General features: G+C 41.8%; 1 protein-coding gene across 1 annotated transcript; it reads right to left on the bottom strand.

Annotated features, from left to right (window-relative positions):
• Positions 1-3,031: 3,031 nt before the first annotated feature.
• Positions 3,032-4,030, bottom strand: or30bw1 (odorant receptor, family 30, subfamily BW, member 1; the record flags this gene model as incomplete). Its single annotated transcript, XM_079610803.1, has 1 exon — positions 3,032-4,030. The coding sequence occupies one exon, from the start codon at positions 4,028-4,030 to the stop codon at positions 3,032-3,034; it is 999 nt and encodes a 332-aa protein (XP_079466929.1).
• Between the last annotated feature and the right edge of the window lie 10,466 nt (positions 4,031-14,496).

Consider the following 14,496-nt stretch of genomic DNA (forward strand, 5'->3'; position numbering starts at 1 on the left):
CTGACAATACCGGGCTATATGCCCAGGTCGATTACATCTAATACAGATAGGCTGACCATTAGGAGCACGTTTAAAACGGCCTTCCCTATTTAACAAAGGGGCGTGAGGTTTACCAATAGACTGTCCCAAGTGTTGGACCAGCATATCTAGTTGGGCTTGTTGCTTTAAAACCATTTCCTTTAACTCCGCCATCTCAGAAGGTTGAGCAACCGTGGAGTCACACTGAGACATATAAGAGGTTTCACTACTGCGCCCCGGTACGCGGTGACTCCGGTCACGACCTGCCTGTCCCTCCTCCACCCACCTAGTGGCCTCCCGTCTTACATCCAAGAGAGACAAACGCCCATTAGCCCGAACCAGTCTTTTAAGTTCCCTTCGTAACATATGATCTCTCACATTCTCACAAAATTGGTCTCTTAACACTATGTCTGGATCAGAAATTGAATCTCCCTTGGACTGTTTCACCTTTTCCATAAGCTCCATTAATGCATGGGAAAACTCAAATAATGACTCATTTTCTCTTTGTTTTCTGTCAAAGAAACGTTGTTGCCAATATACATATGACTTAGAACATCCATATACCTCTTTTAACACTGAAATGATTTCTGTAGGATTTTCTCTTACACCTACAGGTCGATATTTAATCTCACTCCGGGCTTCGCCCTCTAAATGGTCATACAAAAACATTGCCTTTTCCAAATCAGACATGTACCTCGACCTAATGCAACTTTGTGCTTCTTCACTCCACTCTTCAATAGAAAGTGACCCAGCTGTTACAGAGCCGGAAAATTTAGAGCACCGTCTTTCTCTAGGCAGATATACTGCCTGCTCTCTTCGTACTGGCAGGGGACCACTCCCGCCAGCATCGTTTCCTTGTGCACCTGACAGTCTCTCATTTTCAGCTTGGAGCTGTGTCACACGGTCCCGCAGTTGCTGCAGCGCTGCATCAAATCCTCCACCGGCGTCGCCCGAGTCCATACTGCCAGACGCTGTTCTCCACACACACACACCACACACACACGATGCTGCTCAATGTAGCCAACCAACACTTCAAAGAAAGAAAAAAAAACAACCCTGCCGACTACGCCAATTTGTGGCGCCCCTAATTGTACAACTGACTACGCCACCCCTTGAGCTAAACTGGTTAGTGCAAGTGTCAGAGCAAGGGGAACTCTACTCCAATAAAATGTACAAACACAGGTTCTTAGAAAAGTATAAAAATACAATCTTTATTAAGGAATGATTGAAGATGTCGGTTGGTGTAAAAAAAAAGGAATAAATCAAACAAATTAACATATAAATAGGGAATAACAAGCCATCTGCACGGGAGCCAGTAAAGCAGTTGAGAAAACACTAAGGGAAGCTTAAGTTCGCACTACCACCAGTGAACAAAGACACAAACCTCCTTTGAGGTAATACACACTGCACACTAACAGCACTCTAATAAATAGGGTTAAAAGGCATTAAGGTTCACACTACACGGCACTGCAAACTTCTTCGTTAAACAAAAAGAAAAGAAAAAAGATAAGGGAAACTCGCTTTCCAGGGAAGCTACCCTGGCTCCACTAACACAGAGGCTGGTTACAAACAAAAAGGGGAATTGGGTTTAAAGATATTAATAATAAATAAATAAATAAACCCACTCTAGCCTGTGACGTACAATTTATACGATCACATACAATAACAGCTACAGCCAACAGGCTAGAGGAAAACAAACAACCAACAAAAGGGAGAAAAGAAAAAAAAACAATAATACTAATAAAATAAACTATACTATGAGCAGCATCCACAATCACACAGTATGGAGAACAGCAGCTAGCAACTTAAGTGTAACTGCACAGGTCTGTCGTAGCATTCACAGTGAAAGGGGGAACACGAAGTTGAATATAAACATCCCACTGCAATCACAGTCTCCAGCTGACGCTTATTATCCGCGGACGTAGTTTGGCACTACTTTGCTGTGATTCGTTCGCCCATACATGGTCAACCAGGAAAACAATAGCGCGCTGCAGCTCAATCAGCGTCAGCTCCTTCACGCACTCAACACTTAAACAGCATCTGGATCACTGATTCACCACACCAGAGCCAGCAGTACATTTACACCATCCCAGTCTAAGGACACCAGGTGTTTATAAGCCTGCCTCAATCGCGTTTGACGGCTTACTAAATACCCGCTCCACCCACCAATTAGTGACGTGATTAAACATAAAATTGAAAGAGAACGAGAGTAAACCGAAGGGACCCAATCCTAACCAGGCCCACAGGCTACATAAACACTATAAAATCACACATTAGCTTGTTGCTGCATTTTACAGTAAATTTCCCGTGGGGGAAAGAAAAGTCTTTATCTCCGTTACCAAACATTTATGGAATTATAATTTTGTACTTAATGGTAACAGAAATTGAATAGTAAACATATTTTTAATAATAGATAAAAAAAATATCAGTATAATAATAGCAATAAATAAAGATAGATTGTTAGTCTTCTTGCAGTGTGTGTGTGTGTGTGTGTGCGCGCGTGCGTGTGCGTGTGCGCGTGCGCGTGCGCGTGTGTGCGTGTGCGTGTGTGCGTGTGAGTGATCTTTGTACTGTATATAGGGACAGATTTTTCTTAACTATACAAAACCCATAATTCAAGGCTTAATTCTCTTAAGTTTTTAAAAGCACAAACATAGAGAAAAATTGAGGGACCAAAGACAGGCTTGTGCAATCACAGAGTTTTAAATTTTAATAAAAACAATTAATTGTACATTTAACATAAATGTCAATGTCTCAAATTTATTTCTAGAGCACAGTTTAAAATAACTGAAAGTTGACCAATGTGCTTTACATTGATACAAATATCTTATTAAAGAGGCGAACAAAGAGTACCTGTCAAATTAAATAGTATTTGTATTTATATTTGTAAGATTGGCCACCAGGCAATGGACGTGAAACCTCCAACACTATATTGGCCAGTGTTTCAGTTTCATTGTTGCTGTATCGGAATAATTATTTCTATGATATTATACAATACTGGACCAGATTATTTTTATCCAAGAATGAACTTTCCATTGACTCCAACCTGTTTTATCTTAATTTTTTTTATTATTGCCTCTTTGATCTCTTTAGTCTTGAAGCAATATATAAACGGGTTAATAACAGCAGGTATGAGACTATATATCATGGAGACCACAATGCGGATGTCAGTACTAAATTCATAGCCAGCAGCATTTGTAATATACACAAAAGTTCTGGGTAGATAATACAGACAAATGATCAGTAACTGTGGAGTGCACGTGGAAAGGGCTTTATAACGTCCTTCTGAATTTGAAATTCTCAACACAGTGATGATGATAGAGATGTAAGAAAATAAGATAAAACTGAAAGGACCCCACAGAACAAACATGGCAATGGCTACAGATGTGACTTTCATGGTAGTTACATCCCCACATGTCAGTTTGCTTAAAGCGACGTGATCACAGTAGCAATGGGGTATGACATTTGGCCCACAGAAATTCACACCGAGGAGCAGGAGAATGACTCCAACTAACTGCAGCATGTTTGCTATCCAAACACATGCACACATAATGGCAATAGTTGAATTTTTAATCAGGGTATGATATCTGAGAGGGTTGCAAATAGCTATGAATCGATCAAGAGCCATCAGTGCCATGAGAAATGAATTTGTAGCCCCAAGAAAATGGACAAAATACACCTGTGTCAAGCAGGCGTTGAATGATATGATTTGGTCAAACATCCAGTACATTGCAATGACTCTTGGGTAGGTTGTCGTTCCAAGGGCAAGATCTGCCAGTGCAAGGTTACAGAAGATTAGATATGTTGGTTTCTGAATGCTTTTCTCGCACATCACAAAGACAATGATGAAAATATTCCCAGTAGCAAGAAGAAGATATAAGATGAAAAACAAAGCTCCTACACATCCGTAATACACAGGAGGGAGGCCAGGAAAACCTCGTAGAACAAACTCAGTAATCATTGTTGTACTGTTTGCATTTTGGTACGTTCCATCATTGCTGCCCGGCCCCATCTGGCGAAATAAAAAGTAAAATAGCTCAATAAAACTCTTTATACACAAACTCTTGCATGAGTACAATATGTATGCCTACATAAAGATAACATATTTGAAGAACTTTGCTCTATGATTGTAGCATAGACATTAATACTTTTAGCTTAGATCGGTAATCATTTTTTACAGTGCGGTATCTACAAACACAATATTTACAAATGAGTGAGGTGAGAAAGAGGGAATAGGGGAGGCAAAGAATAAGCCAAAACACAGGCTCATGGTCTTTTTCTAGATATAACATAAATATACTTACAGCACAGGTCAGAGTGTCCTCAGTTATGTTATGGGTACACGTTTGCTTTGGCTTTGGTTTATAAATGCTCACACTTGAGATACACTTAAACTCTTTGACGTAATATATAACTCTCTCATGTAGAAAAGCACCCCCTGAGGGCCCTGTAGAACAGCAAATGTATTGTGTTATTGTTTAAAAATTACAGTAGGGGGTGGAAAGAGCAGTTTTGTTGTACATAAACCTATATTTATAATGTATTTATTTATATGTATTCACTGTCAAGTACTTTACGTTGCCTACTGATGAAGTGCAGAGGTCAGCCAAGCTAAAATAAATAAATAGGTTTGCACTTCCATTACATCACTGTTGGCTGATCAATACTGAAACAGAAAACTGCTTTCTTCCACCATGAATTTAAAGCTGCCATTGATAGAAGAACAAATGCGTCCAGGTCCACAACGTCACTTTATAGCTAACAATGACGGCTTGGGCTGGTTAAGCAGTGGTGTAGGCCTACTTAAGTAAATTTTTCAAGTACCTGTACTTTATCAGAGTATTTTTCTTTTAGGGGAAAGATTCACGCAAGCTCACACTGTTGTTGTTGTTTCGTTCAAACATTATGGACCATGGCAAGCAGACCTTGGGAAAAAAGGAGAACTAAAACGAGGATCAATTTCAGCGTGGCATTTTCGAGATGCCGAGAGCTCCACGTCCGTGACAAACTTTGACTTGACAGAGCTCTTGTATGTACTTTATTAGACTGGTGAGCAAATGTATATAAAACTAATCAATGTTATTTAGTTCAACATGATGAAATGTTAAAATATGATCTGTATGTTATTCTATTGTTGATCTAGCTTACTGCTTGTCTCATATAGCAAATAAACTATCAAATAGAATAACATTATAACTTTCACCACGCTCAAATGCAGTTTAGTGTAATAGTGTAGACCAAGTGAAACAGCGCTGCGTTACCTCACAAGTTTCATTCGTCTAATAAACTGACATGTGTGAGTATTAATACAGCACTTGCGTAAAGCAGAGCCAGCATAAAAAAAGCTGGGTTGTTCCAACCCAATTTTGGGTAAAATATGGACAAACCCAGCCGTTGGGTTGAATTTTTAAATTAAATTTTTAACCCAACGTTTGGGTTTGTCCATATTTTACCCAAAATTGGGTTAAAACAACCCAGCATTTTTTAGAGTGTAGAATTAAATTTCCTTATACCTTAATATTTTACTCGCCGGACTCGTGTGTGGCGCTGATATCTGTCTCTTATTAGCAATCACGCCCTACTTCTGTTACATATAGCGGTTGAAGCAAGGATGAAGCAGGATCCATACGCAGCACACTTTATTAAAGAGACACAAAACTTTACAAACTCAGGAACAGGATTTCAAGACCAGAAACAACCACATACACATAAACAATCAGACAAGAACTCACAAAGACAGGGCTGAAACACAAGGCTTAAATACAAGGGATAAACGAGCTAAACAAGATAACAAGGGGGCGTGGTAAATCAGAAACACCTGTGAACAATGATCAGACAATTAACAAGACACATGGCAAACAGTGAATCACATAACAGACAAGAACAAGGAACAAGACACAAAACCCACACCGTGACATAGCCACTCAGAAACACTCAGGAACGGACACCGGCTCCGACTCAGGAACGGACACCGGCTCCGACTCAGGAACGGACACCGGCTCCGACTCAGGAACGGACACCGGCTCCGACTCAGGAACGGACACCGGCTCCGACTCAGGAACGGACACCGGCTCCGACTCAGGAACGGACACCGGCTCCGACTCAGGAACGGACACCGGCTCCGACTCAGGAACGGACACCGGCTCCGACTCAGGAACGGACACTGTGGGTCCGAAAGGCATCTTCAGGATTATGGCCAGACGCTCGAAGTAATCTGACAATGTCCCAGAGGCCACAAGAATGGGCATCAGGAGTTCATGCTCAGCAGGACTGACGTGGAGTTCAGGCTTGGGTGGACTGACGTGAAAAGTCGACTCGTTAGGACTGACGTGCATCTTCTCTGTCTGGGCAGACGCGACGTGAACCGTCTCTGACTGGGCAGACACGACGTGAACCGTCTCTGACTGGGCAGACGAGTCGTGAACAGACCCTGGCTGGGCAAACGAGACGTGAACCTCTGGCTCGCCTGTGCTGGACGGGACCAGCGGTGAGGGCTCGTCTGTGCTGGACAGGACCAGCGGTGAGGGCTCGGCTGTGCTGGACGGGACCAGCGGTGAAGGCTCTGCGCTGAACGACACCAGTGGTGAAGGCTCTGCAGGACCGGCGTGAAGTGCAGGTTTGTCAGAGCTGACTTGGAACACAGGTTCGACAGAGCTGACGTGATGCTCAGGCTCAGCAGGCAGGGCGGTCTGGACGAGTCCCAAGCAGGATAGTCTTCTTGGCAAACCGTGCTGACCTCAGCGGGGGAATCGGCCACGCTGGACACCAGACCCGGACGGCTATAGATCGATCTGGTGGGTGGCTTGATAATGGGAGTGACGTAAAGACCAGACTGAAGGGATACTGCAGGTTGACAGAGTTTCTTCTCCTTCATGTCCACAACAAATGACAAATCGCTCAGGAAAAGGGCCAGGTCAATATACCGTTCTAGCGTCCAGTCGGTATAGTCATCTGGCATCATAAGAGCGATGCCCTCGTCTAGTCCGCTCCGGAACAGCTCTATAAGCTGGGCGTCGTCTAGGGACGCTAAATGGCAGCAAGCCCAGAAGTCCTTCACATACCTTACTATGGGCTGGCCGTCTTGTGACATTGACAACAGGTATCTCTTAGGGCCTGGTTGTTTGTGACTACTGGATCCACAGTTTTGGTGAGTTCTTCTGTTACATATAGCGGTTGAAGGAAGGATGAAGCAGGATCCATACGCAGCGCACTTTATTAAAGAGACACAAAACTTTACAAACGGTACTCAGGAACAGGATTTCAAGACCAGAAACAACCACATACACATAAACAATCAGACAAGAACTCACAAAGACAGGGCTGAAACACAAGGCTTAAATACAAGGGATAAACGAGCTAGACAAGATAACAAGGGGGCGTGGTAAATCAGAAACACCTGTGAACAATGATCAGACAATTAACAAGACACATGGCAAACAGTGAATCACATAACAGACAAGAACAAGGAACAAGACACAAAACCCGCAAAAAACCGGCTGGTCTAGTGCAAGAAGTACAAAGGAAGCTGGTTAATTTTTTCTGGTCCGGACAACATCGGGTGCGTTCCTCTGTACTGTTTCTTCCGACACAAGAAGGAGGCCACAGTTTGGTGGATATCAGGTCCAGGTTAATGACATTTCGTTTACAAGCTGCCCAGAGACTATTATACAACAATGATAGCTCTTGGTTTGACACCGCAGTGGTACTTTTGAGACGAGCTGGTGGAATGGGACTTGATAAGCATTTGTTTTTGATGAAGCTAGAAGAGACTGAGCTTACAGATCTTACTCCCTTCTACAAATCCGTTCTGGAAGCCTGGAAAGTTTTTGCATTTTCAAGATCACCTGAAGTAACTGCCGGGATGTGGCTGTTGGAGGAACCATTGTTTCTTAACTCTTTTCTGCCTTCGAGACTTCTATCCTCAGCTTTTCTGCGTGCACGTCTACTGTCTGCTGGGTGCACAAAGCTGGGGCATTTACTACACACCAGTGTGGAATCATTGGGCAGGAAAGCTGGAGTAAAGTCAACAAGAGTACTACAAAAGCTCATCACAGAGGTCATTGGAGAACTGGATTTTAACTATCGTTCCTTCCTGGATAATCCAGCCATGATAGATGAATGGAGAGGTGGATGTGAGTATTGCTTTCCCTCTCTGACTGTAAGAGCTGCTGTGGAGGACTGGCAGGAGGAGAGGAGGGGTCTACTGTCTTTCAGAACCCCACAAATGGATGGATTTGAGTCGGTGGGAAAGAAAGCCCTTTATGTCACCTGTGTAAAAGTGTCTAATTTACGTTCTTTGACTGGGGTTCTTTAAACGAAATGGACAGAGGTTTTTGGCACTGACTCTTCCCCTAATGGTAGTTGGCGTATCTTGTACAAGCGTCCGATTGACCAGCGGACTGGTGACCTCCAGTGGAGGATTGTACATGGATGCATAGCTACAAACAGGCATGTGGTGCATATTGATCCTAGTGTCTGTCATGGCTCGAAGGAAAAGTCAAGGATTCAATAGCAAGTGAATACTGGTGTTTATTAACACAAGGAGTAGAGTAGAGCATATACAGAAGTGAGGTAGGCAGCAGTTTACAGGCTCGGCAACGCAGGACCCCGTGGGCAGACAGCGCAAGGGAAACCCCAGACGATCCTCAGAACAGGCAGATAATCTTGAACAGGCAGACGAATCTAGAACAGGCAGACGAACCTCCGAATCAGGAAACTGGAGCGAGGGAGAGAAGACAGTGAGCCGGGCGCGAGAACCTCCACAACCATCTGACAAAGACAGGACGAGGTGACAAACAATATATAGAACATCTCTCATTCAAAACAGCTGACGCTGATCAGCTCATTAGCGGAGAACAGCGAGCCGCTGATGAGCCGCGCCCACTATTCCCACACACACACACATAGCGAGGGCGAGTCAATGAATCCATGAACCGTGACAGTGTCAGTGTGGTTTGTCCTTTTTGTGTAGATACTGAATCTGTTTTTCATTTGTTCATGCAATGTACAAGGTTGATGGATTTGTTCTCTTTGTTAACAGAGTGGGTTACATCTTTGGGAGAAACTTTCTCTTTTCAGTTGTTCATCTTTGGTCCAAAGTACACCGTTGAGCAAAAGAATGTTTTGGTTTTACTTAATTTTCTTTTTGGGAATGCAAAATTAGCCATCTGGAAAACTAGAAAAAATAAGATAGTTGGACAAGGTGCAGTAAATCCAGTTTTCATGTTTTTGGGCCTAGTGGGTTCTCGTCTCAGAGTGGAATATGCGTACTATAAATTAGTTGGGCGCATAGAGCATTTTATGGAAATTTGGGGGATAAACCATGTTTTATGTACAGTTTATGATGATGAATTGGTGCTAAAATTTTAATGTTTATTTATTTGTTGTGATGATGAATGGTTGTTATCATCATCATCATATTGTGTTGAACAAATATGTTTGTTTATAATTGTTTGTTAAAATAAAAGTGTCTTTAATCCTCTCTCTCTCTCTCTCTCTCTCTCTCACACACACACACACACACACACACGCACACTCAGTCTCCCTCTCACACACACGCACTCACTCTCTCTCTTCTCTCTCTCACACACACGCGCGCACGCACGCACGCACACACACACACTAACAATTATGTTTGCCACTTATCCTGCGATTGTCATACAGTAGGCAATATTGTAAAAACGGCTGTCCCCAAAGCAATATTTGACGCGATTTGCCCCGTATTCTTGAACACAAAACTGTTGATTAATTTCTCCCTCGCTTACCGCATCTACAGTAGGTTTCCTTCGGAGGAGTTGTGCCGCTTCGCACAACAAAATGTAACTACAGCGCGCCGCGCGGACAGCCTCTCACAAGTTAGAAAGAAAACACAAAGCCAATCAGTTTAGTGATGTGTGTTCAGGAGGCGGGACTCAGATCTATTGTATAATTGGCCATTTTTTGAACGACGACAAGCCGGAATGAAAACAAGCAGAAATGAAATAGGAGTAACGAGGCTATTTTTAAAAAGTAAGGAGTAGAAAGTACAGATAATTGTGTGAAAATGTAAGGAGTAGAAGTAAAAAGTCGGCTGAAAAATAATTACTCAAGTAAAGTATAGATACCCAAAATTTCTACTTAAGTAATGTAACAAAGTATTTGTACTTCGTTACTTGACACCTCTGTATATAACCTACAGCCTGGTTTGCCTACCAGGCAGGCTATGTGCTCCCCTCCTTGAGGGTCACTATGAGTACTTGGTCTGAGTCTGGTCAGACGGTCGTAGGCCTCTCGTGAGGCCTCCCAGTTAGATCAGCTCTTAGGCCTTTTCAGGCCTCCTCAGTGCTTTGAAACATGAGAGCTGGGTAGATCCGTGGATCGAGCAAAGAAACTCCCCTCGCAAGTGTTGTAAGCGCTATGCTGAGTCATGCTCTCCAGGATACCCCATCATGGGATCCGGGCCGAGTGGTTCACTGTCAGCTTCGCAGTTCCTCGGGTTGGATGCCTTACCTAAGGCAAGTGTCCAGAGGCTCTGTCTTCGGACAGACAGGAAGTTGACCAGACTGAAGTGTCCCTTGTAAGTGACGCCAGGTCAGGCCTTCCTTGTGGCATTTCGGTTGATTATGTTCCCCAGAATAGTGACTGGCTGGGGCTCCTTTGGGTTCGCTAGCCACATTCCCTAGAAGGAACCACTTCTAATTTGAAGCTGTGGTCCTAGGCTCTTGAGCAGGGCCAGGTAGGCCTTTCATTAAACAAAGTTCATGGAGGTTTTCCTGTGAAGCGTATAGCTTGGGCTATGACCGTAGGGAATGCTGTCACTGACAGCCCAGTGTGACCTGAGGGTGAGTGGTTCTGGCATTTAATTTGAATGTTGCTGGTTATGACAGTTGTCACTGCCAATGGGCATGCACTCCCCTTAGCATGACGGCGTGAGTATATCGTTACCCAATGCGTCAATCGACGTAGTGCGAGGTCCCTTTCGAAAGGGAAAGTCTCAGGATACAACTGTAACCTTTGTTCCATGAGAACAGGGAACGAGACAAGTTTATCTTTTTAGTTTAATTATGTTACCTATTCAGTTAATCTGTATTATTCTGTATTGGCAGTTCTTCTCTGGCAAACAAATGAACAGTGTATGATTATGATTCAGGCAGCATTACAGGTCAGAAGTCAGAATATTCAAAATATTTAATCAAGTTCCATCTGGTTGAAGATCGGATTCATCACGCCGGTGTGGAGACGGGTTTGTTTAGGATCTGTACCCCTGGCTGTCATGTCGATGAGGCCTTCACAGGGGATAGTCTAGTGACACAATCTCTGCTGACACTTAAGGGCTTCGTTGTGGTTGTGTCTAGACGCAGGTCTTCCATCTGATATGGATACGGCCTGGATCCGGCTGACTACAGTAAACCTCAGGATAAACAGAGAGACTAATTTTAGTGTAGATGCCATTCTTCTTAGGATGTAATGAGTACATCAGGTGTTATGAAAAGTGTTCCTAGTTCCAGCTGACCTTATTTATGTAGTCTAACAATAATTTTACATGATTTGAATTATGGAAATTGATAATGTGTTATGTGTATGCCAGGTTAAAGAGATGATATTTCAGTCTAGATTTAAACTGACAAGAGTGAGTCTGCTTACCGAAACAATGTTAGGAAGACCGTTCCAGAATTTAGGTGCTAAATTGGAAAAGGATCTACCGCCTACAGTTGATTTTGATATTTTAGGTATTATCGAATTATATAGGTACTATTGAATATTGGCCAGAATTTTGAGATCACAATAGATGTGAAGGACTATAATGCGTTAAAGGGGTGGTTGAGTATGATTTCACTTTTCTAACTTTAGTTAGTGTGTAATAGTGCTGTTTGAGCATAAACAACATCTGCAAAGTTACAATGCTCAAAGTTCAAAGCAAAGGAAGATATGTCCTTTTAAATAAATAGTTTTTTAAGGACTACAACAAACGGCTGGAAGGGACTACACAACATTCCTCACGGGTTAGTGAAATCACCAACCTTAAAATTTACATAAACCTTATACACAACCCGGGAACACGCAGTCCATGTTGAGAAGAGGGAGAGTTGTTGTAGTCCATCACATTTGTGAGTCAGCTCAAACAGTAGCATCTGTCTTTTCACATGCAATTGAAAGTCACTCTGTGTGCATCTCACAACAAAAGTTCCTATGCGAGCGATTTATAGATTATCATGACTAATTGACTAATTGAATCAATATGCTAATTGAAGATAGTTAACGCCACATCAGCTACATAAATTCATCAACTAACCATTCAGAGACGTCCTGTTGCATTCTACATGTTGCCAGTTCTTCTTGAGTCTCTCTATCATTGTCTGACTCCGTTTAAACATAAAAGGCAGAACAGTTTCTGTAATTTTAGTGTCTGCATGAGGTTATCGGAGTTGCTAACACACACGAGCTCTTGAAACAAGAGCCCTCTGTGTCGGGAGCAGCAGCTAATTTGCATTTAAAGGGCCAGACACAAAACGGTGCGTTCTTGCTGACCTTAAAAAAAGTTTCAACTTTAACATGCTATATACAAATATCTATGAGTTATTTTGAGCTAAAACTTCACACACACACTCTGGGGACATCAGAGATTTATTTTACATCTTGTGAAAAGGGCATTTTACCAACCCTTTAAAGGGACACTTCATCCATTTGCATTAAGCTTTGTATCGTTAGAAACTCATATTTTTGAATGGTCATGCATTATTCCCTCATTTTCCCCTGAGAAGGGAGAAATAAGGATTTCAGTGTTGCAGTTCCTGCTTATAATGATGTAAAAATTGTCATTTTGCGTCATTCTTTGCAGGAAGTCAAATATCTTTGTAGAGGGGTTGAGACTACAAACACTCATTCCTCATTTATCCAGGGGGAGGGACCCACTCACGCTACAGACCTATTACAGATCAGTGGGTGGGACTTCACTTTCTGAAACTAAAAGCAATATCCTCCATCTTGTATTTATATATATATATACAATATAAATACACACATATATTATTTAAACAAAAACCTTTATGTTAGATGTGATTCATCACGATTAATCGATTGGACAGCACTAATACGATACATTTTACTCAGATTTGATTCTTACAAAAAATAAAAAAACATGGATACCAAGCACCCCATGCTTCCAATGAACCATTAATACATAGTTAATAAAAAGAACAAAAACAGTGAGTGATTACAACATGATACTCAAACATGTGGGCTACAGACATTATGTAAAATTATGCAATGGATCCTCTTAGCATCATTTTGGGATAATCTGATGCATTTTCTGTGGGTTTTAGAGAGGATTTCAATCCTGTGTCCAACAGGTCACCAAGAAGACTCATATAGAAGGTTTGTATTAGGTCTCTGTCTTGGGAATTACCCCACCTTTGGGTCTCAACTCATTATTTTCTCCGTGATAGCCAAGATATTCCCTCTTCGGTCCCATTTGTCTTGCAACTGCCTAACAGTTGGCAACATTCTTACTTTATTTTGGACCATCTCTTACAAGCGTGGAATGTATTTGCATTACTTAGCTGTGGAGTTTTAAGATTGGCTGATGCCAAAATTACAGGATATTCTTTTGTGGTCCTGAGTTTCATCTCTTTTGGTCAGTTTGAACAAGTCATCTCTGTCTGATTCGCTCTCATACCTACAATTGAGCCTCTTAAAAGGTGGTGTGAAAAGTTCAAATAATTCCCTTGCTCAAAACCTTGTTTTGTTCCGAATGAATCAGCATTTTTGAATTACTTGACTGAATGAATTGTCTGCTATCTCGCTCATAAAGACAGTCCCTTGCAGCCAGCTACTGGCGCAACAATGTAACCAGCAACTATCATGTTACTATCATTTCTCAATACCATGGTACACCAATACTATTTAATTTTTATATAAAATATTATTTATTGAACAATAATATTTAATGAACAATAATATCCAATGCAAGCATAAGAAGTTTGTACAATAAAACACACAAACAATCAAATGTACAAAGGCATTATGCTCTATTACAGCATTAAAGTTGAATAAAAATATAAAGTTGTTAAACTTAACTTTGCCCTGAGACAGGGAAAATTTGCCCAGAGACAAATAATAGATTCATGAGATCAGAGACTGACTGTTAGATATACCCAAAAATGAATTAGCTCTTGCTGAGATAAGGCTGTTACTGGTGGGGTGAGTGCTAATTGTCCAAAGTAAAGTACATGTATAATAACGTAAACATATATGAGACTGAATTGATCATTGTTCATTCTCACTGTCTGCCAGGGAAAGTTCAGTGGAGAAGGATTTGGCATTTCTCTCACTCCACTTTCACCTCCATTTCGTTGTCACGCGCTGGCTAGAGTTGATAATCCAGATTCACAGGCTTGACACAGAATAATGATGAAATCACATTTAATAAACACAAAGAACATTAGCGAGAAACACCAGCATGAAAAGTTAACATAAGACAAAGAAAAGATAACTGAGGGT

Source organism: Phoxinus phoxinus (genome assembly GCF_949152265.1).
Source record: "Phoxinus phoxinus genome assembly, chromosome: 4".
Classification (NCBI taxonomy): Eukaryota; Metazoa; Chordata; class Actinopteri; order Cypriniformes; family Leuciscidae; genus Phoxinus; species Phoxinus phoxinus.